Source organism: Pongo pygmaeus, chromosome 13 (assembly GCF_028885625.2).
Source record: "Pongo pygmaeus isolate AG05252 chromosome 13, NHGRI_mPonPyg2-v2.0_pri, whole genome shotgun sequence".
Taxonomy (NCBI): domain Eukaryota; kingdom Metazoa; phylum Chordata; class Mammalia; order Primates; family Hominidae; genus Pongo; species Pongo pygmaeus.
Window position 1 is genome coordinate 81,453,651 of NC_072386.2, and position 23,929 is coordinate 81,477,579.

At 39.7% G+C, this 23,929-nt stretch overlaps 1 protein-coding gene across 15 annotated transcripts in view; it reads right to left on the reverse strand.

Moving 5' to 3' along the window:
- SECISBP2 (SECIS binding protein 2) overlaps window positions 1–23,929 on the reverse strand; it is a 41,436-nt gene that overhangs the window by 11,769 nt on the left and 5,738 nt on the right. For 2 of the 15 annotated variants that reach the window (XM_054502214.2, XM_054502220.2), the window contains 9 exons: window positions 22,304–22,553; window positions 21,942–22,083; window positions 19,076–19,302; window positions 14,969–15,047; window positions 13,232–13,323; window positions 9,398–9,520; window positions 8,015–8,104; window positions 6,440–6,572; window positions 874–1,040 (listed from right to left, as the gene is read on the reverse strand). In XM_054502214.2, coding sequence (XP_054358189.1) covers window positions 874–1,040; window positions 6,440–6,572; window positions 8,015–8,104; window positions 9,398–9,520; window positions 13,232–13,323; window positions 14,969–15,047; window positions 19,076–19,302; window positions 21,942–22,083; window positions 22,304–22,553 — 1,303 coding nt within the window. Of the gene's footprint in view, window positions 1–873; window positions 1,041–6,439; window positions 6,573–8,014; window positions 8,105–9,397; window positions 9,521–13,231; window positions 13,441–14,968; window positions 15,048–15,241; window positions 19,047–19,075; window positions 19,303–21,941; window positions 22,084–22,303; window positions 22,554–23,929 lie in introns of those variants that run through there. The other 13 variants (XM_054502213.2, XM_054502219.2, XM_054502211.2 and 10 more) reach the window with 9 other exon arrangements.

Consider the following 23,929-nt stretch of genomic DNA (forward strand, 5'->3'; position numbering starts at 1 on the left):
AACCCTCCCCACTGGTTTTGGAGTGGCACGTTCCTCCCGAGGTATGCAGAGCAGCCACACAGGAGAGCCCTGAGCTCTAAAGACAATTCTGCAGCTCAGCACTTGCCTGAGCACCTACACCACAGGCTGCTGTGAGAATTCACCAGAGGGAGGCTGGGCGTGATGGCTCACGCCTGTAATCCCAGCACTTTGGGAGGTGCATCACCTGAGGTCAGGAGTTTGAGACTAGCCTGGCCAACATGGTGAGACCTCGTCTCTACTAAAAATACAAAAATTAGCTGGGCATGATGGCACACGCCTGTAATCCCAGCTACTCGGGAGGCTGAGGCAGGAGAACTGCTTGAACCCGGGAGGCAGAGGTTGCAGTGAGCCGAGATCGCTCTATTGCACTCCAGCCTGGGCAACAAGAGCAAAACTCCGTCTCAAAAAACAAAAACAAAAACAAACAAAAAAAAGAATTCACCGGAGGAGCCTGTGACTGTCCTCCTGGAAGGTGTGCAAGGAAGTGTGCATTATTCACTGACTCTGAATATCAGACAGATCAGCTAGGGTAGGATGAAGGGGGATCATAAGAAGAAGAAAAATGCAACTCCTCCCATTTCTGGTTTTCTGTCCATCCACTGCAAAGTTGAAAAAATAAAACATGTTCCTTTCTTCTCAGGTAGCTAAAGCATTCCCCACATCACATATCCCTGACGTGTCACGCTGGGAGGGTGAGGGATCATTTGTTAGAGTATCATTAACACGTTTTACTACAACATATTCAAGTAATGTAAATCGTAAAATCTAAAAATCTAAGAGCTGAGAGAATAACTATGGAAATGTGAAACTAAGTTTTCTAGCGCCTCGCTTCGGCTGAAACACCCCACATACCTTCTTCAGTGAGGTTGGTTTCTTGGCCTTGGGGATCTCCCTCTGCTTCCCTTTCTTCATCAGTGGGGCGCTGGAGTCCAAGGGATTGTGCGGGGTCTTCATTTGACTCACGCGGCGGCCTCTCTCCCCTGATGCACATTCTTTGGAAAGGACTGGCACTGCTCCAACTGAAACGCAGTGGGACAAACCCCTCACGGTCACCTCCCAGATGCTCCACCCAGCTCTTGGACCGCAGCTCACCCAGGGGCTGCCTCAGGGTAACTGAAGGAGTTTGCTAAGTCACCCCCAGCTTGTCCCCACAACCCTTCTCATCTTTGAGAACAATCTCTTACACATTCTTTTCATTGGCAGTAATTCCAAATGAAACTTAGTATCTTTTGGATGAGATTCCCAAAAAGTATCAAGTAATTTAGGAACACCTACCTTCCTATCCATGTAATCAGATCTCCCATGTTTCTCAGTACAGTCTATACAGCATGGATCTCATTTTCTGACTCAGGACAGTTCTAGGTGGTCTGCACTCACTGTTGCTACTGTGAACACGTCCCTCTCCACCACCGTTTCCAGTTGACACTGCCTTTGTGGAAGCTGGCCCTATTGGTTTCTGTATGTTTATCTTGTATCTAGCTACCTTATAAGGCCACTATAAGATTCTAGTAATATTTCTAGTTAATTCTCTTGAGTTTTCCAGGCATGTTTTCCAAAACCCCATCATGGGCAGTTGGTAATCCCTCTACATAGTCAATAAATTATTGTGATTACTACTGAACATTTCAATTTTATTCTCCTTTTCTGTTCTATTTCCCATCTCAATAATTATTTCAAGTAATCAGTTAATTCCCATATAGTTTTATCCTCACTTTTTGATCTGGAAAATTTCCAAACATACGCCAAAGAAAAAAGAATGGTAAACAAACCCCCTGTGTCCATTGTCCAGCTTCAACAATCATCAATATTTCTCCAAATGTATTTTACCTGCCCTCCTTTAATTTTGGAACACGTTTTTAAAATAATTGGTGCTCTGTCAATCAGGCAGTCCCACTAAGTCTCGCCTGTCTGACTGTCTAATTCACTGCTTCAACGCAGAACGTAACCTGCCCAGGTCAACCAAGACAGCTGTACCTGCCTCCCAGGCTGCTCTGGCCTTAGTGAGCACAGCTGCTTGCATCTTTGGAGCCTTGTTTCCACATGGGGTTTGAAACATACATGTGACTATGTGACTGCCTCAATTGCTTTTCTCAGCTCTTCGTGGAAAACCCTGTATGGCTCATAGGTGCTCACTCACCCGGTCCCCAATGACACCACCAAGTTCAGCATCTCACCTGGGCTCCTGCAAAATCTGCCACAAGCCCTCTAGCTCTACACCTCCTGCACCCCACTGCCAGGCAACTCTTCACAAAGCACTGACACCGGGCCTGAGGAGGGTCCTTCCTACAACAGACGAAGATCAACCATTCCCTCCCACAAAAACAACCACGAAGTTCAACAGAACTGCCAAACACAGTCATATCAGCCCTCTGGAAAGTGACCAAAGGTTTCCAACAAACCGAAGAGTGCTTACTCCTTAGATGAGTAGCCTTCAGGTGGGAACAGTATGGGTCTGGATACTCCTGTCTGAGGCTTTTCCCAGAGTCTCTCCCTGCTCTGCTTTGGCTCATTCAACAGGTGCCAAGGCTATGAAAACCAGCAGCTTCCTTGTCACTGCCATAAGGGGCTTGCTGAATTCAAAGTGTAGTCATTTAAAGTAGTGATTTCAACAAATGGGGAAGGCAAGGCAGCATGGCCAGTCTGAGGCTGCCATTTTGTACAGTCAAGCAAAAGACAGGGCCAGGCCAGCGGGGACTTACACAGAGTCCAGGGAAGACTTGCTATAGGGATGAGCTATGGGGCGGTCAACCAAGAATTCTACATCCAGCAAAACTAACCTCCAAAAAGTGAATGCAAAATAAAGACATTCCTAGACAAAGACCATGAGAATTTGTTGCTAGTATTGCTTGTGTCACTAATACCAAAGGAAGTCCTCCAGAAGAAATACTACCAGAAGTGATACAAGATGGCAACTGAATCCAGAGGAATAAAGAACACCTAAAATCATAAATATGAAACTGGTAAATACATATTTTTTCCTTGTTCCTTCTCTTCTTTAAAAGATATGGCTGTATAAAGTAGTAGTTCCAACACTGTAGTGTTTGGTTTATCATCTATTTAGATGTACCATATGACAATAGCATAAAGGGGGAGGAAGAAAATGGAGACCTATTGGAGTAAAGTTTCTTCAATATATAAACTAACATGTATACTGTAATCCCTACAGCAACTGCTAAGAAGGTAGTTTTTCAAACTAAAGTTAAAAAAAATCAACAAAGAGAAGTGTACTCTAAAAACATTTAACACCAAAGGCAGTAGAGGAAGAAGTGAGGAACAAATGATGAAGTTGACAAAAACAAGCAATGGGGAAAGGACTCCCTATTCAATAAATGCTGCTGGATAACTGGCTAGCCATATGCAGAAAACTGAAACTGGACCCCTTCTTTACACCACATACAAAAATCAACTCAAGATGGATTAAAGACTTAAACGTAAAACCCAGAACTATAAAAACACTGAAAGACAACCCAGGCAATACCATTTTGGACACAAGAACTGACAAAGATTTCATGACAAAGACATCAAAAGCTGCAACAAAAGCAAAAATTGACAAATGGGATCTAATTAAACTAAAAAGCTTCTGCACTGCAAAACAAACTATCATCAGAGTGAACAGACAGCCTACAGAATGGGAGAAATTTCTGCAATCTATCCATCTGACAAAGATCTAATACCCAACATCTACAAGGATCTTAAACAAATCTGCAAGAAAAAAACAACCCCATTAAAAAGTGGGCAAAGGACATGAACAGACACTTTTCAAGAAACATACACGTGGCCAACAAGCATACGAGAAAAAGTTCAACATCACTTAATCATTAGAGAAATGCAAATCAAAACCACAATGAGATACCATCTCACATCAGTCAGAATGGCTATAACAGAAGCTGGTGAGGTTGCGGAGACAAAGAAACGCTTATACACTGTTGCTGGGAGTGTAAATTAGTTCAACCGCTGTGAAAAGCAGTGTGGTGATTCCTCAGACCTAAAAACAGAAATACCATTTGACCCAGCAATCCCATTACTGGGTATATACCCAAAGGAATATAAATCATTCTACTGTAAAGACACATGCACATGTGACTGTTCACTGCAGTACTATTCACAATAGCAGAGACATGAAATCAACCTAAATGCCCAGCAACAGTACACTGGATAAAGAAAATGTGGTACATATACACAATGGAATACTATGCAGTCATAAAAGAGAATGAGATCATGTCCTTTGTAGGAACATGGATGGAGTTGGAGGCCATCATCCTTAGCAAACTAACGCAGGAACAGAAAACCAAATACCACATGTTCTCACTTATAAGTGGGAGCTAAATGATGAGAACACATGGACACATGGAGGGAACAACAGACACTGAGGCCTACTTGAGGGTGGGAGGAGGGAGAAGATCGGAAAAAATAACTATTGGTTACCAGGCTTAGTACCTGAGTGACAAAATAATCTGTACGACAAACCCCCATGACACAAGTTTACCTGTATAACAAACTTGCATGTGTACCCCTGAATCTAAAATAAAAGTTTAAAAAAAAGGAAGATCCACAGATTAAAAAAAAAAAGTAGCGTTTTTTGAAATAATAAACTACTTCAAAAGGAAGAAACATATCTAAAAGCCTATGGTGGAGAATTTTCATGTTGCTTTTTATGACATATTGTGCGTTTTAACTGTCTTGGCTCTTAAGAGAAGATGTGTCAGAGGAAAGAGGCAGCCACATCAGCACTACTCCACACTGTTCCCAGTGGTGCCCCATACGCAGGCAGTAAACCATTTCCATGGAATGCAGCTTCCTCACCCAGACAGTAAAGATCTTCAGAAACTCAGGACACTTCTACAGATAAGGAGATTTTCAGCTACACAATGTCATCATATCAGTGGAAAGCTCATCTTTTAATAAGATCAATTTTTAAAAATCATCCTATTTTAATAACTTAAAAATGTTTTATTTGTGGTAATATATGACATAAAATGTACCATTTTAACTGTTTTTAAGTGCATAATTCAGTTGCATAAATTATATTCACAATGTTGTGCAACCATCACTACTATCCATTTTCAAGACTTTTTAATGCTCCAATGAATACTCTGTCCCCATTAATAATAACTCACTATTCCTTTTCCCCTCAGCCCCAGGTATCCTCTAATCTATGCTTTTATGAATTTGCCTATTCTAGATATTTCTTTTAAGTGGAATCACACAGTAGTTGTGTTTCTGTGTCTAGCTAATTTTATATGGTATAATGTTTTCAGGTTTCTTTCATGTTGTATCATGTATAAGAATTCATTCCTTTTTTAAGGTTGCATATTACATTGTGTAGGTATACCACATTTGTTTACACCGTCATGTGGTAATGAACATTTGCGCTGTTTCTACCTTTTGGTTATTGTGAATAATGCCATAACAAACCCCAGTGTAAAAGTGTCTAAGTCTGTTTTCTTTTGGGTAAATACTGAGCAGTGAAATCGCTGAGTCATGTAGTAACTGCACTGAGCATGGTAAGAAGCCACCAGGTTGTCTTCCACAGACAACCTGGTGGTTTCCACAGGCAATGGCTGCACCATTTTACATTCCCACCGGCAGTGTACGGGGTTCCAATTTTTCCACATCTTCACCGACACCTGTTATGTTCTGTTTTTGGATTAAAATCATCCCACTAGGTGGGAAGTAGTATTTCACTGTACTTTTGATCAATATTTATTTCCCTGATGACTAATGATATTGAGTATCTTTACACACACTTATTGACCACTTGTGTACCTTTTTTGGAGAAATGTCTTTTCCAGTCCTTTGCCCATTTTTAAATTGGATTGTTTGCTATTCAGCTGGAGTTCCTAAATATTTGAATATTAATCCCCTATCAGATACATAATTTGCAAATATTTTCTCCCATTCTGTAAGTTGTCTTTTCGCTTTCTTGATAATGTCCTTCGGTATGCAAAAATTTTTAATTTTAATGAAGTCCAAAGTTTATTGTTCTTTTGTTGCCCATCTTTTTGGCACCGTATCTAAAAATCCAATGTCTAATAAAAGATCATGAAGATTTACCTGTTTTCTTTTAAGAGTTTTATAGTTTTAGCTCTTATATTTAGCTCATTGATCCATTTTGAGTTCATTTGGATCTATGGTGTGAGGTAGGAGGTATGACTATTCTTTAGCATGTGGAAATCCAGATGTTCTAGTACCATTTTAAAGAGACTGTTCCTTGTTCTTTTCATGGACTTTGCATACTTATGAAAAATCAATTGGTCACAGATCCATGAATTTATTTCTGGACTCTTAATTCTATTCCACAGGTCCTTATCTATGTTTATTCTAGCATCACACTGTTTTATCTATAAATAATGTTAACACAATAATCTAGCTGAAAAAGACTTCCAACCACTTGCCTGAGATGGAAAGACTCTCTTACCTGAGACTACCACTGGTTTGGAGGACTGCTTTGCATGCTGAGAGTGCTGCTTCTTCTCCAGGGCTGTCAGCATGCCCCCCAAATCCAACTGCACTGGAAGCTGGCTCTTCTTTACATTATTTTTAAAATTATCCTGAAAGTTAAAAATTTGTAAGTTTACTTATAAAACTATACAAACTGTGCTTTTCATTTTACAAAAAAACTGATGTAAAGATAAAATGAAATAGATTGAGACTATAAAAAAGAATTTTTAAAAATTCAAGTAATGAAAGGAAAAAAATCAATCCCACATTATCTGCCAGTATTACCATGGTTGTTTATGTCTTCCTTCTTTCAGAACATTGGGTTTATATTAAATCACCTACACTTTTGTCTATATCTCCATTGTGAGTAGTCAACAATACACATCTACAGACAAGACACTAACACTTGTATAAAGTCTTTGGCTACAAAGTCTGTGTGTGAGGCTACTTGGTTAGTACTATCACCTCATTAGCCCATTCTCTCTCCAAATGCCTCCGTAAACTAACAAAATGCCATGAAATTATAGTGATACAACCAATGCCTCCGTAAACCAACAAAATGCCATGAAATTACAGTGATACAACCAAAAGTCTACATAAGCCCAAATCATACTCAGCAAATAATATTAAATGCAGGCTCAAAGTCTGATATGCTCAAAACAAGTGTTATTTTTGAAATTGTTGTGATTTGGGTTTTGAGTATATAAAAAGTTGTACAAGGAAGCCCAGTGATATGTCCTAAGGCATGGTGTTCCATTTGCTTTAGTGCCTCTGCTCCACTCTCCTGCCAAGTGTTCTCTTCCAGGACACCAAAAACCCTACTGGCTGAGGGCTCCCATCAAGGGAAAGTACCAAGTGCAACAAAGGACAGGCAAGGAGGCCTGCTGCATGGAAGGAAGATGAGTAAATTATAACATTGAATTGAAAGTTAACTCACACAAAGGTTTAGAATTTTATTTTTCATGAATGCGAAAACAACAGCCCCCTTTAAAAGGCAAAACGACAATGAATATCCTAGCAAATAAATGTCTACAAGTACACAAGTTCCCCATCTAAATTATGACTCACAAGCTCCCTCCTGAATCTATGGGGTAGGTGGTGGAGTAGAGAAGGGGAATCACCCCCACTTTAGCTTCTGTTTTAACTGCATAGAGTAAAACTGTGGTGCCTCTCTTATTTTTCTTCTGTCAGACATTACTGACTTGCAAAAAAATTCTTCTGTTTCCCAAATAAACTGAGTCAACTTTTTCCCCTTAAAGTTTCATAAGGCAGTATGATCCCCCTCCTTTCCGACTTAGCAACTGCAGTTACCAATAATCTTATTATAAAATAATAATCTTATAAAATAAGTCTATTATAAAATAATAAAATCTTATTATTTAAGAGCAATTCTGTTTCAACATGCTGGGTACAGTTCTCTCATGAAGGAATGAATCAAAACAAAACCACCTGTCACCATACAGAAATGTCTGGAAAGCAGTTTTTCTCAAGCATTTAGTTGAGCCAGAAAAGTTAAGCCTAAAGCAATTTGTGGTTTCAGTCTAAAAATTACCTGTGGCTGCTGCTTAGATTGAAATTTCGGTGTCTCTATTCTGTCTCTTCTTTCAGATGCAACTGCCAGGTTGGGAAATTCCTCGGCATCCTAAGTAAACCACACACCCCTTTAGCTCTTTGTTAATGCAAACATGCCAAGTGCGACCTTTTCCTTGCTTATATTTTCATTCTTCAGTAAGGTCCCACAAAAGTTCTTAAAAGTGATTTAAAAAAAAAGCTGCGAAACTCTCACATAAGAGCTTCTGCTTTATTTAACTGAGAGCAAATTTAAGGGCCACAGTTCTAATACCCCTGTACCCAAAAAAGAGAGTGCCACCAACAATCTTGGTACACCGAGGGGTCTAAAGAACTGACCTTGGACCACCTTGATATGAGAGTATTCAAGTACCTGTTCTTCAAAGGATTATGTTTTTCATTAGAGAAACCATCTAGATTCAGTAGATTTACATGTTATCTCTGCTGAACCCAGGCTAATAAATGGAGCCAAAGGCAACAGGCCTGCTAAAAAACCATTTTTTAATCACTTAAAAATGCCTATGTCATTTTGTCAATATTTTGGTCCCTTGGAAAAAGATGGGAAACATGGGGCAGAAATATAAATTATTCACTTGCCTAAACCATAATGCTCTGCCATGGTAGGTTTTCAAACATGTAACCCAGCTATTCTCAAATGATGTTCTAAGAGCCTTGGGAACCCCCACCCCAAGTCTGTGGGAATGCCTGGGCTTGACCCTAAGCTGGGCACCTGGGCAGCACCTCTAAGAGAGCCTTCAGCCTGCACAAGCAGCCAGGCCACCTGAGTCTGCTACAGCAATGTAAAGAAAACAACCAGGCACACAAGAAATTAAGTTAGAACCCAGGCTGGCTCCTTAGAGTACATGACATACTTGGAGTATCATGGAACAATTAAAGCATGCTTTTGGAAGTTCCTGAAATCTTCCTGACTTGGGGTCTCAATGGTTCTATAGTATTCTACATTTCTCTCTATAATGAAGGACTTTATAATAAGACTTCTGGATAGAAAAGGAGGCCCTGCAAAAGCCAGCATTCTAAAGCAAGAAAAAAAAAAAAAAAACAGGTAAAGAAGATAACTGAGGGGAAATATTAGTAATATGGCACACAAACTATTCAACTCTGATACAAGTAGTTTTGTCTCCAGACCATTCATTCATTCAGATGTTCACTGAGTGGCTGCTCTGAGACAACTGGGAAGCCAAAATGAAGAGGTGAGAAGAGTGGCTACTGTTTTCTTTAGCACTACGAAAATAATCATTAAAAAGCCCTGGAGATTTTCACTTAGGAAACGAATATGAACCCAAGTTTCTTTTAAGAAAGACCCACTTATTATATCACACAATGTGAATAACAAATATAAATGTACTTCAATCCTTGGAGGCTCTTGAACTGTCAGAACTTCATATTTCGATGTAGATTTTTCTTTCTTTTTCTTATTCTTTCTTGAGGCTTCATTTTGTTCAAGGTCACTACCTTGTGATGTTTTAGACTAGAACAAAAAATCAAAGCAAAAATCCTCAGTTTTTAGGGCGGTCAATAGAATGTTTAATACTATATATCAACAAAATTAAGACACCAAGTCCTATAATCACATGGCAATTTTATTCAGAGTTAGGTTCCTCATCCCCTGTTTTTTAAAAAGCCAGCATTCACTGGAATAGTTCTGAAGGAAAAAAAAGTTTGTTCAAATAGTTGTAATGCCCAATTCCTTTTGAAAACTGGTAGATTTGGACAGAACCTAGTTTTCAGCTTGAGGAGATCATGGTGTTCATGACCTTCCTGATCCCAGCCTAAGCTCTCCATATAATTCCAGGCAGGCCATTTCCATCAGCACGACCCAGTCGTTCCTCATCTGCACATCACACCTGTCTGCAGAGCAGAATCACCCATGGAACCTTCAGACAAACACCTGGGACCATCCCAGGAATGCTAAATGTGACCTCATCATTCCTATAGGCCCCTAATCCCCCGGGCCTCTCCTCATCCAGGTCAGATGTGCTTTGGCCACAAGGTCTTTGCACTGAAGCCCCTTCACTAGAATTTGGCTAGGCTGGGGCTGCTCCTCATCTCCACCTACCCGTTGCTTTCTACCCTTGGACTTCCCATGGTTTTCTCTTCAGAGCACTGATCACTCTCTGACATGTCCTACATCTGTCTGCATGTTGTCGGCCTCCCTCCATCAGAATGGAGGCTCTAAAAGGGCAGGGAACTTTTTGTTTTAGGCCCTGTTTCATACCCAGTGCGAATTTACACTTCAGAAGTAAAAGTCTCAGCAGCTATTAAAAAGAATATGTTTATCTACTGACCCACAGGAGCTGTCCATGATGATTTTCTAAGTGAAAAAGACAGGTTTAAGGGTAATGTGTATAAAATTATTGCATTTTAAGAAAACAAAAAACAAAACAAAACAAAAAAACAGAGAAACCCCTCTCTCTTTGTTCATATTTTCATGAGCCTGAGGCAGGACATACGCCAGATTGCTAATGAAGGTTTCTCTGAAGGTAGGCATCAAAAGTATGGCAGAGATGACCTTTTCCATAAGTAGATCCTTGAAGTGTTACACTTATCATTTCTGTAATAAAATTTCACAATACAGAAGGTTTCTTAAAAAACCATTCTGATCACTATCACTCCAGCTATGTAAAATGCAAAGCTATTTGGGTTAGAAGATAACAGGAGATGCTCATTTTCTTCTTATCTTTTAGAATTTTTCTAAAATAAGCTTTTCTTAGACCTATAATTAAGAAATTTTTTTAAAAAGATCTTGGGAAAATAAAACAAAATCTGTTAACTCTTAGAATGCTAACTGCATATTAGGAAAACCGGCTCTGAGAGTGACGTGGCAGCTGCAACGAAGAATTAGACAGTAGGGGGCCAGGTGTGGTGGCACAGGCCTGTAATCCCAGCACTTTGGGAGGCCGAGGTGCATGAATCACCTGAGGTCAGGAGTTCGAGACCACCCTGACAACATGGTGAAACCCCGTCTCTACTAAAACAATACAAAAATTATCCAGGCATGGTGACGGGCACCTGTAATCCCAGCTACTTGGGAGACTAAGGCAGGAGAATTGCTTGAACCCAGGAGGCGGAGGTCGCAGTGAGCCGAGATCACGCCATTGCATTCCAACCTGGGCGACAGAGCAAGACTCCATCTCAAAAAGAAAGAATTAGACAGTGGGCTGTTGTCCAGCCTGCGCCTGGCCACCCAGAGGAGCCCCAGAGACAGGCAGGAGGCTTCACCGAGAGTCAAGTTCAGTGTGTGCAGAAAAGGAAGGGTCTCTCCCTTACACATACTGCTCTCTCTCAAATACATGCACAGAGCAATGAGGAACAAGCACACATCTACCTTCACAGTAATTGTCACCACTATAAATACATAGCTACCATTTATGTGGAATGGGCTAATTACATTTTTGGAAATCAAAAAGTATCCTCATACTCAAAAAGACAGGAAACCATTATGCTAAACAAGGCTACATTTCAAGCTAACATAATATATCCATACACAATGTAAATCAACAACCATATCTAGACCAATAAAAAAAAAAGGCTCTTGAAGAAACAGTTCTAGGAATCAATAAAAATGTAACTTAAAAGTTGGGTGTGGTGGCTCACACCTGTAATCTCAGCACTTTTGGGGGCTGAGGCAGGAGGACTGCTTGAGCCCAGGAGTTCAAGACCAGCCTGGGAAACATGGCAAAACCCTGTCTCTATAAAAAATACAAATACTAGTTGGATGTGGTGGTGCATGCCTGTAGTCCCAGTTGCTAGAAAGGCTGAGGTGGAAGTATTGCTTGAGCCAGGGAGATCAAAGCTGCAGTGAAAAAAAAAAAAAAAAGCACTTAAAATTACTTAAGGGAAAAAAAATCTATTCTGAATGCTATCTTATAACAAGTAAATAAATTCCATTAACCAAAAATCAGTAACACGTACCACATGATCACAAAATGTGGAATTCAATTATTTTGCTACTAGTACTCTTGTACTCGTAAAAGCCATTTAAATTCAACAAAGACTAGGGGAAAAAGAAGCAGAAACTTTATACACCACAACATAAACTTATGCCAACATTTCTTCTTTAAAGAATTCAAAATGGCTCACAGATATTTTAAGACGATAGGTCTAAAATGTACATTCTCACTCATAAAGAAAAGCTATCACTTGTATTTCATGACTCAAAACCTATTTTTTATTCAATGTGCAAGTACAATAAACTCAAACTAGTGACTACAGTATAGAATGAAACCCAATTACAGTTAGGATTTGGAGGGATTAAAAAAAGACTATCCTGGCCAGGCACGGTGGCTCACACCAGTAATCCCAGCACTTTGGGAGGCTGAGGTGGATGGATCACCTGAGGTCAGGAGTGAGATTAGCCTAGCCAATATGGTGAAGCCCCATCTCTACTAAAAATACAAAAATTAGCCAGGCATGGTGGCAGGCACCTGTAATCCCAGCTATTCCGGAGGCAGAGGCAGGAGAATGGCATAAACCTGAGAGGCGGAGCTTGCCGTGAGCCGAGATCATGCCACTGCACTCCAGCCTGGGCAACTGAGTGAGACTCCATCTCAAAAACAAAGACTATCCAGTGGCACAGAAAATCAACGTAATCAAAATGTGATGCACATCTCTTTTTCCCTGATCTTTTTTTACGATAGTACCATATATATATATAACAGAAAACATACCATCTTAACTTTTTTTTTTTTTTTTTTTTTCAGACGAAGTCTCACTGTGTTGCCCATGCTGGAGTGCACTGGTGCGATCTTGGCTTACTGCAAGCTCCGCCTCCCGGGTTCATGCCATTCTCCTGTCTCAGCCTCCCGAGTAGCTGGGACTACAGGCACCCGCCACCATGCCCAGCTAATTTTTTTGTATTTCTTAGTAGAGATGGGGTTTCACTGTGTTAGCCAGGATGGTCTCCATCTCCTGACCTCGTGATCTGCCCGCCTTGGCCTCCCAAAGTGCTGGGATTACAGGCGTGAGCCGCACCCGGCCCATCTTAACTATTTTTAAATGAATATTTCAGTGGCATTAAGTACACTCACTGTTGTGCAACCATCATAACCATCCATCTTCAGAAACTCATTTCCCCTAGCAAAACTGAAACTCTCTACCCATTAACAAATAACTTCTCATTCCCCACTCTACTGAGCCTCTGGCAACCACCATCCTACTTTCTGTTTCTAGTGACACATACCTTTTGGGTAGGATGAATAATGTGTTTTTCTTTGTTGTAGGAAGGATCCGAAGATAAAGCTTCAGAAGATGGTATACTAACATTTTTAGGATCTGCTGACGAAGCAATGGTCTTTAAGTTTATCATAGAAGTAACATTTTTAGGGGCTGCTGACAGTTCTGTAGATAATGTCTGTCGAACAACATAACCCATTGGTGTCCAAGATAACTCTGCTCAAAGACAACCAAAATTGTTGAACAATCTCAACAGTAAAATAGAAATTCCTTAGTTACTCAAACATGCATTACATGAGGTAACTGCTCAGAGCATCATTAAATGTAGGCTATCATTTAAAACATCCTCTTGGAAACTATAGTAGTCACTAAACTTGTTTTTCTTCTTGGGGCATGCATGCTGCATTTTTTTCCCTTTTAACTTGTAAGGTTAATTTTCCTGGAAACTGGTTTTCTAACCTGGGGGTTGGAGGTGGGTAGACAAACAGTAGTTTTAGTTAAAAAATAACAATCCACAATGAATGTCCACGTGGCAAGCACACAGAATTAACGAACTAAAGATCAAATTTTGGCCCTACTAACCTTGAAGTGTACCTTTAACATCAGAAGTCAAAGATCACTAGACTTCAGCTATCACAATAACTGGTAATTTATTTCTTTTAGAACACAGGCATAAGTACAGCAACACTACTCCTTTAGGTGCCCATGAAACTCTATATACAGACAAAACAAAAAGACATCTATCAGGACATAGGCAGGTGAACACCTGTCAGCAGCCTGTGGCTACCCCCAAGGGTAAAATAGACTGTTCCCCATACTAGAGAACTACACATCCTCAAAGCAGCCTGTGAAGTACAGACCATTACTCAACCACATACATATCAAACATGAGAACACAAAAGAAAACACCCTATGAATAAATTTGGAATCATTTTGTAAAAATGTCTCTGTTAGGACAACCTACTGTAAAAATTTCAAAGCAGGGTACATGGAACTCTCTCTGAATATATTACTTCTTGGCCAGGACAGGACAGATAAGCAGTCCTTACAGTGTGGCAGGAGGCTCCCATGACCCTTGCAGGTGTCTATGGAGTTAAAACCGTTCTGGAGTACAAACGCATTAGTTGCCTTCCCTACTCTCCCTCTCTCACGAGAACACCTGGGATTCTTCCAAATGCTGTATGAGGCAGGACCGTGAGGCAGGTGAATGCCATGGCAGATCTACAGAGCCAGATGGCAGAGGTGCACAAGTGGAAAGCAAGGCTGCTCTCCGCACTACAGCTTTTTAATTTTGAAAAATGGTTTTCCTAAAAATATGCTATCTTAAAATGCAATACGCTTATTATTGTTATTTTTAAGCAAATTTGTTTGAATAGGGCAAATGTTGACAGGTATCACCCAAATAAACAAGAGCTCTTTGGGGTTCTCAATCTTTAAGGGTCTCAAAAACTTTTGAGAATAGGCAATACTAAAGGAAGTAGTTACTGCTGAATTCATAAAATTTCTCACTGAATTGGATGTGTACTTCATTTAGAATTCTTGTCTCTTATTTTATACTCTTTGTGTGTGGATGTGGGATCTCATTTACTTAACTTTCTAAACTAACACTGACGTTAGGTTACCCACAACTCATTAGCTGTCTTAAGGCTTTACAACAAAAATCATTTCAACTGCACTGGAGTTAAAAATGAACTTAGAAAATATATGATATTTTAAAAATTAATATTTTTGCAGCCACTTTTACCTCTTGTACATGAAGGAGAATTGGTAGCGGCATTAGGAGTTACAGATTCATTTGGGTTATTTTTCACCACTATTTCACCCTAAAAAGCAAACACATTAGATGTCATCAGAGAAATGCAAATTAAAACAAGGAGATAACACTACATATCAAAATCCAGAACACTTTGACAACAGAAATCCTTATTCATTGCTGGTGAGAATGAAAAATGATACAGCCACTTTGGGAGATATTTAATAGTTTAGCAATTCCTTACAAAACTAACCATACTCTTACCATATGATTTAGCCACTGCACTCCTTGGTAATTATCCAAAGGAGGTGAAAACTTATGTCCACACAAAAACCTGCACACGGATGTTTATAGCAGCTTTACTCATAACTGCCACAACTTGGAAGCAGCCAAGATGTGGGCTACATACTATATGATTCCAACTATATGACATTCTAGAAAAGACAAAACTGTGGAGACAATAAAAAGATAGTAGTTAGCAGGGGTTGAGGGGAGGGAGGGATAAACAGGTGAAGCACAGAAGATTTTTAAGGCAGTGAAACCGCTCTGTACCATACTACTATGGTAGACACACATCATTATGCATTTCCCCAAACTCTTAGAAGACACAACACCAACAGTAAACCCTAATGCAAATGATGCGCTTTGGGTGATGATGACATGTCAATGCAGGTCATCAACTGTAACAAATGCATTACTCTAGCACAAGATGTTGATAATGAAGGAGGCTGTGTGTGTGTGTGCACGCAGGCAAGGGGCATATGGGAAATCTGTACTTTCCTCTCAACTTTGCTGTGAACCTAAAACTGCTCTCGAACATAAAATCTATTTTTTTTAAAAAGCCAAAGCAGTTACTTTCCATTTCAAAGCAATCATTTAATTTTAAAATATAGCTTCCCTTGCCATTCTTAAACTCTGCAAAATATATGCTAATTAAAATTTCCAAATATATAAGTACATAAAGTGAAAAGTTAAATTACTTCCTTCAACCAAATCTCACTCCCTAGAGGAAAACACCACCCACATCTATAGCTTCATTAGTATCCTTCTACTTCTTTGCCTATGATATAAACATTTGTGTATCATATTTTTATATGGATTCCCATAATGGAATCACACCACACATAGTATTGTGGCAACTTTTAAAAAAACTTTAACATACTACTGACAAACTTTCCAAGTTGGCACAGATGCATCACACAATTCTTAAAGCTGCAATGATCCCATGTAAATGCGAAAGCCATCATTCACTAGGCCCACACACCAAAGTTCAACAGTCCATCAAAATGTCTACAAAGACAACCAATGTAAGCCTGCAATGTATGCCCTGTTTTATGAAGACAGAAAGCTGTTTCACATATTAAACATAAGACATATAATGACGCTATGTGTATGGGGGGGTCGAGTATATTAAAAGGCTCCTCCAAGTGACTAACACCAGAGGTAAAAATAAATTAAAAGATTCAAAGTTGAATCCATTAAGTAGATAATGGATTTAAAATAATTTTTAAAATTCATATGCTTCACAAATTTACCCATTTGCCAATTCATAACATGAGTCCAGGAATAAAAAATAATATTAAAACACAGCCTGTTCTTTCAGTAAACATAACTTTTATGCTCACCAAGGCCAATAAAAAATTAGAAATAGCTTACCTGTTCAAGAATGGTTAAATAAATTATACCTATCAGTATGAGAGATCCAATGCAAGTTGCTTTCAAAAAATACTTAATGACATGGAAAAAATACAAACAAAGTTTTAAACAATTCAAACATAAGACTGTACATATTTATAATCTCAAGGTGAAGGAAATTCCCACAATAGACCATTTTTAAAAGATTATGTGTTAAGCATGCTTTTCTTTTGGTTGTACAATTTCAAACAAATATATATATTTTTTGTCATTTACAGACATTACTAATATCATCAGGAAAAAATTTCTTTTAGAAGGAAAATAAATTTTTAAAAAGCTCACACATAATTCAAGAGTGTATGTGACTCTACTAATAGAGCAATCAGTATGTATATCTTCTATCTTACTTCATATGTTCAAACACATTAACAGTCACATGTAACAAGTGACCTTGATATAAAGCACCAGTCACACTCCTGCTCACTCCACGAGCCGACCCTGAGGCTTACACAGCATCCTGGACTACTTCTGTAGGGCACTCATGAGAGCTGTACGTGATGAAGACCGGGAGTACCGTGGCTATTCAGCCACCGCACAAACCCAGCCTGGAGCCCCTGGAGCAGGCCAGATGGAACTATGATTTTTAGATAGCCATCAGTTGGCCTGACTTCTCCCAGCTCTTTGACAGGAAAGCACCATGCTACAACTGTGTGAGGGTACAACTGTATGAGGGTCCTACATGCAAACTGCTACACAATGGCATATCTTCTGCACATTACCAGAAACTGTCACTGAGCCTTCAGGCCTTAGTGTCCAGGCACCTAACAGAAGTCCAAGGGTAGGAAACAAATCCTTTCTCAATTCAAGAGGTAAAGCGAATGGGTGAGGCCTGTTTTCTCTATCTTTCTTCTTTCTGCTTGCCTTTGTACTGGCATGTACTCTCCTTCAGTGGAAATTCATCAGAAGCCATTTTAGGAACTACTAACCAGACACTATTTCTTCCTGGAAGTCTCAAATCAATCCATTTGAGAGAAATGCCTCAACTTGGTGAACTAAAACTTTGAGATCAAATGTTGAACAAAGTGAATTACCTGCTGTAATAAGTTTTCCTGAATCTGCTGCATCATTAACAAGACAAAGATGTAATAAAAGCCTGGAAAATTCAAAAGTTACACTATGCAGTTTTAAATATTACTACAGTTAAGTCCTCACTTAGCACCATGGACAGGTTCTTGGAAACTGTGACTTTAAACAAAACAACATAAAACAAAACCAATTCCTTTTTTCATCAACATCATAACGAAATTATGGTGAAGAAAATGTTACTGGAGGATCTACTATACAGCCTTTCATTTAAAGTTGCAGTTTCCAAGAACCTATTGACAACATTATGTGAGGACTTAATGTATTTCAATTTTTAAAAAAGTCTTTTTTTTCTGTATTGGAAAAAGTGCTATCAGCATGTTAGAAGTAGTGTGTTGAAAATGGGCTGTCAAAGCGGCTAGACTCTGTTAGAACCTTTTCCTTCTGAGGCACCATAATACCTTTCAGCTACCATATAAAAAGGAGTATACTAGGTTGGGCATGGTGGCTCAAGCCTGTAATCCCAGCACTTTGGGAGGCCGAGGCAGGTGGATCACCTGAGGTCAGGAGTTGGAGACCAGCCAGACCAATATGGTGAAACCCCATCTCTACTAAAAATACAAAAAAATTAGCCAGATGTGGTGGCATGTACCTGTAGTTCCAGCTACTCAGGAGGCTGAGACAGGAGAATTGTTTGAACCCAGAAGGCGGGGATTGTAGTGAGCCAAGAAGCCAAGATCGCGCCACTGCACTTCAGCCTGGCCAACAGAGTGAGACTCCCTCCCCACAAAAAAAAAGGTATATTAGGTGATTCTTTTAAAACAATAGCTACAGCCGGGCACAGTGGCGTGGGTGGCTCACGCCTGTAATCCTAGCACTTTGGGAGGCCCAGGCAGGCAGACTGCCTTAGCTCAGGAGTTCAAGACCAGCCTGGACAACATGGTGAAACCCCGTCTCTACTAAAATACAAAAAAAAATTAGCCGGCGTGGCAGCGTACGCCTGTAGTCCCAGCTACTCGAGAGGCTGAGGCAAGAGAATTGCTTGAACCTGGGAGGCGGAGGTTGCAGTGAGCCAAGATCATGCCACTGCACTCCAGCCTGGTGACAGAGCGAGACTCTGTTTCAAAAACAAAACAAAACAAAAAAAAACCACACACAAATAAAACAATAGCTGCACTAGATGTTACAGCCTCATTATAAACTGTTCAAACAAAGAAGATCATCTAAGTGCACAACAAAAGGCTTCCCCCAATACATCCTCCCCAGCTCCATGGACATCAAAGCCCACAGCAAGATTTAATGTGTAATGTTTGAAATGAGACGATTTAAAAAGTGTGTACAAAGGAAAAAGAAAAAGAGAGAGAGAAACCCTCACCTCACCTTTGATAACACTGCAGCTGGATTTACTACTTCTCTTAGAAGAGAAATGTCGGTAGAGACAGAGTGGACAGGTCCCCACTTGGGTTGCTTCTGTATCTCTGACATATTGTTCTCTGCACCTTGCAGTTCAGGAAAGTCCAGTGCGGTAAATTCAAACTCAGGTTTGGAGGTAGATACGTTTTTTGCAATGATTCTGGATTTCCTGTCTGTTCGCTTATGGTAGCCATCTGTAATTACAAAATTAAAAGTAGGAGTAAAAATTTAGTTACTGTTTGATGACCAGTACTCAAGCAAAAATTGCAGAGTACAAAGACTATTGCTATTGATGCAACAGGTTGTTGTCAAAACACCATAATTCTTACCGGTGTTGTTCACTTTCCTTTGTAAAAGTATAAAGTTAAAATGACCATAAGTATCAATCACTCTGGTTGGGCCATCGTGCAGAAAAACCAAAATGCACTGTACATTTTAGGAGTATGTATAGTCACGCACCACATATGATGGTCTGGTCAACAATGGATTATGTATACAACAGCCCCATAAGATTGTAATGAAGCTGAAAAATTCCTATTGTCTACTGGTAATGTCATGGTGCAATTACTCACGTTTGTGGTGATGCTGGTGTAAACAAACCTACTGAGTTAACAGGCATATAAAAATATAGTACATGCGATGATGTACAGTACATAATACTCGATAATGATAATAAACAACTATGTCACTTGTTTATGTATGTATTATACTTTTTATCTTTGGAGTATATACTCCCTCTACTTACAAAAGAAAAATTTGGCCAGGGAAAGGTGGCTCACGCCTTAATCCCAGCACTTCAGGAGGCTGAGGCAGGCAGATGCAGCCACAAGTTCCAGACCAGCCTGGTCAACATGGTAAAACCCCAACTCTATTGAAAATACAAAAATTAGCTGCGTGTGGGGGCGCATGCCCCCTAGCTACTTGGGAGGCTGCAATCCTTGGGAGGCTGAGGCACAAGAATTGCTTGAACTTCGGAGGCAGAGGCTGCAGTGACCCAAAATAGTGCCACTGCTCTCCAGCCTGTGTAACACAGTGAGACTCTGTCTCAAAAAAAAAAAAAAACCCACAAAACGACAAAAGAAAAACTTAAGTATAAAGCAGCTTCAGGCCGGTCCCTCAGGAGGGATTCCAGAACAAGGCATTGTTATCACAGGAGATGACAGCTCCACGCGTGTTACTGTCCCTGAAGACCTTCCAGTGGGACAATATGTGGAGGTGGAAGACAGTGATACAGATGATTCTGACCCTGTACAGGCCTAGGCTAATGTGTGTGGTTGTGTCTTCATTTTTAATTAAAAAGTGTAGAAAGTTAAAAAAAATTAATAGAAAAAAGCTTATAGAATAAGGATGTAAAGAAAGAAAATATTTTTGTCCAAGCCAAGTATTTTTGGTTTTTCTGCATGTTTGTGTTTTATTACAAAAGGTAAGTGTTATTACAAGAGTCAGAAAGTTAAAAAAATTAAAAATTTATAAAGTAAAAAAGTTACAGTAAGCTAAGGTTAATTATTGAAAAAAAAAACTTTTATAAATTTCATGTAGCCTAAGTGTACAATGTTTAGAAAGTCTACAACAGTGTACAGTAACGCCCTAGGCCTTCACATTCACCCACCACTCAGTCATCGAATCACCCAGAGCAACTTCCAGTTCTGCCAGCTCCATTCATGGTAAGTGCCCTATATGGGTAAAACATTTTGTATCTTTTTTTTTTTTTGGAGACGGAGTCTCGCTCTGTCACCCAGGCTGGAGTGCAGGGACGCTCGATCTCGGCTCACTGCAAGCTCTGCCTCCCGGGTTCAAGCCATTCTTCTGCCTCAGCCCCGAGTAGCTGGGACTACAGACGCCCACCACCACGCGAGGCTAATTTTTTGTATTTTTAGTCAAGACAGGGTTTCACCGTGTTAGCCAGGATGATCTCGATCTCCTGACCTCGTGATCCGCCCGCCTCGGCCTCCCAAAGTGCTGAGATTACAGGCGTGAGCCACCGCTGTACCTTTTCTATATTTTGATACACAAATACTTACCACTATGTTACAGCTGCCTACAGTATTCAGTACAATAATACGGTGTAAAGGTTTATAACCTAGGAACAATAGGCTATATCATATAGCCTAGCTAGGTGGTTGGCTATACCATCTAGGTCTGTGTAAGTACACTCTAAATGTTCCCACAATAACGAAATCACCTAAGGGCGCATTTCTCAGAATGTGTCCCCATCAGTAAGTGAGGCATGACTATAATTCTAAGGCTGATGAAATAGTTACCTTAACCTGATTGTGCAGCTGGGCATTTTAATTATTCTTTTTAGACATTTTATAGTATTGCAAATTTAAAGGGACTCTAATGAATTTTCTGTGCTAGTAAACTTTCCATCTTTCAGTTTGCTGGAATAAACTAGAGGGAAGCAGGTAGCATAAAACGCATAACCTCTTTCCCATCTTTCTCCTGAAATGCAATGGATAAGGTAGGCTGCAGCTACATGAAGCCCCTCATTTAATTATAAGACCAGAGTTACTACAGTTAATAAACGTCCCTTGTACGACGGTTTATGAGTGAAGTCAATGAAAAGAGAAAAATGTATATACCAAATAATACAAATTATAGGCACTTAAGATCCCACAATGCAACAGGTACCAAATAATAATCCCATCCCTGGGAAGAAAGACCTCTAGAATTGCTCAGGAAGTCTGATGCCCTAAGCTGTGTCAGACCCAGGTCTCATTTCTTGGAGTAGTCACAATGAACAAGCCTATAGAAACAGCTGTATACACAGCAGGAATGTTTCTGGGGCACATGGAGTAGGCTCGCATTATACTACATTGTTGATTATTTTTACCTGATTTCAAACTATTCTCAGCATAAATGGACAAATGATGTGAACCTCTAGCTGATTTTATCTCAGATGATATAGTTCCATCAGCCCTTTCACTGTCAAACTTTTGCTGATCATACGTTTTTTTCTCATCATAGGTTTTTTTCTGCAGGAAAGATTAAAAAGCAACATGAAATAAAACCACCACTATAAAAAAGGTTTAAAGCAGCAAAATATTAACTATTCACAACTCAATCATTTTTTAAAAGGTCAAATACAAAAAAATACACAATACTTAAATATGATGTACAAATTTACCATTTCTTTACATTTTAAACATTAAAGCAACCAACTAAAGGACACAACAAAACAACATCATTACTCACCTTAAACAGAGCTTTCATTTCTTGAGGGAGAGGGCACGTGTTCTCATTTCGATGCTTCACTGTTTGAAAACCTCGGTAACAACTGGGTTGGTTATAATGATACTGGGAGCCAGGCACTGAGTAAACATTCTGTGTGGAGTCAAGCGTATAAGGAGAATAGGCATATGGATGAAGAGTTATCTCAGAAGATAAATACTGAGGTGGAAAAGTTGAAGCTCCAAAGGCCATGTCTTCAGTGTATATTTTCTGCCTAAGTAAAAAGTGTAAACTTTAGTTGCAGATTTCATACTGCAAACCAAGAAGCTTTTCTGTAATAAACTAATTCAAACTTAACATTTAATATTTCTGAGACCATTCACTCTAGCATTGAAATAATCCCTAATTAAAAGCCAAATAAAATCTCTTGAGTGTTTCTTTCTCACCCTGCAAAGATGTTGACTCTATTTTTTCACTAATGAGCTGGAAGTCCGTAAGAAACATCAACAGAGACAGAAGATGCTCCAGCAGCTTTTCACCCAACTGCTACCAAGTATTTGGGAAAGCCTCTCCCAGCAACCCTGGCCAAAACGCCCCTAAAGACCATTCTCTCTACTGGGGGGAGACCCAACAGCCTGCAAATGCCTCCACCAGGGCTCTTGCAAATGGTTTTCTCCAGCCCTTCCCTGCTCCAAGCCCATGACACCCTGCGCTTTGCTGACTAACAGGGCCAGAGCGCAAGGCAGACACTGCACGGCACCATGGATGTTAACTACACGCTTTACTAACAGATGGACACCAGCTTTGAAAGCTGCTATTGCCTCAATTTATCCCAAGCTGCTAGACTAAACCAAAATATAATTTAACACTAATTTTTCTTTTTTAGCCAATTTGATACAAGGCTACAGGTTTCAACCTTTTTCCCATGAAAGCTGATACAATGACAAAATGCTAAACAACTGATTTAAAATACAAATAGTAACCTCCTCATTCCAGCAAATGTTTCTGTTAATTTCCGGAGCTATTCCAAAATGTACTAGTACACTGAAAGGCAGAAAAATCCAAACCTAGTCATGACACACCCTTTAAGACCTTCAAACTGCTACGCTGTCAGACGATATGAGCATAAGCACCGCTTACTAGAAAACATATTTCTAAAGCGCTGCAAGTAAGAAACTACACTAAATAAGAAAGGGAGACTACAGGCTCTACCTATAATATAATAATGTTTACTGCTTTCACTTCTATCCAGTACTTAATCATATATTACCTCATCTCACTGTGTACTATTTCATGATATGTTAACTTAGATTTTCTAAGATCTTTTACTTATAGGTAAGTAACTTTAACATGAAATATTCCTGATTAAAAATCAAATAAACCCCTTTTTACTGACCTTTGTGTGTCCAACAAAACAACTGGCCTAGCACTGCTCCAAACATACAGCACTGAGGACTAGCTCTTTGTAGAAAAGAGGCTCAAAGCTTCATCCCACTGCCTACATGTTCCTGTGAATTCTGTGCTGTATTTTGTTTGTAGTTCAGAAAAGCTAGTGGGGTCAAGTGTCACTGAAGGTGGATAATCTGTTCCTCATAAAAGAAGATGAGTTGACAGAAAAAAAATGTGAAAAAGACTGTCTCAAGTCCAATA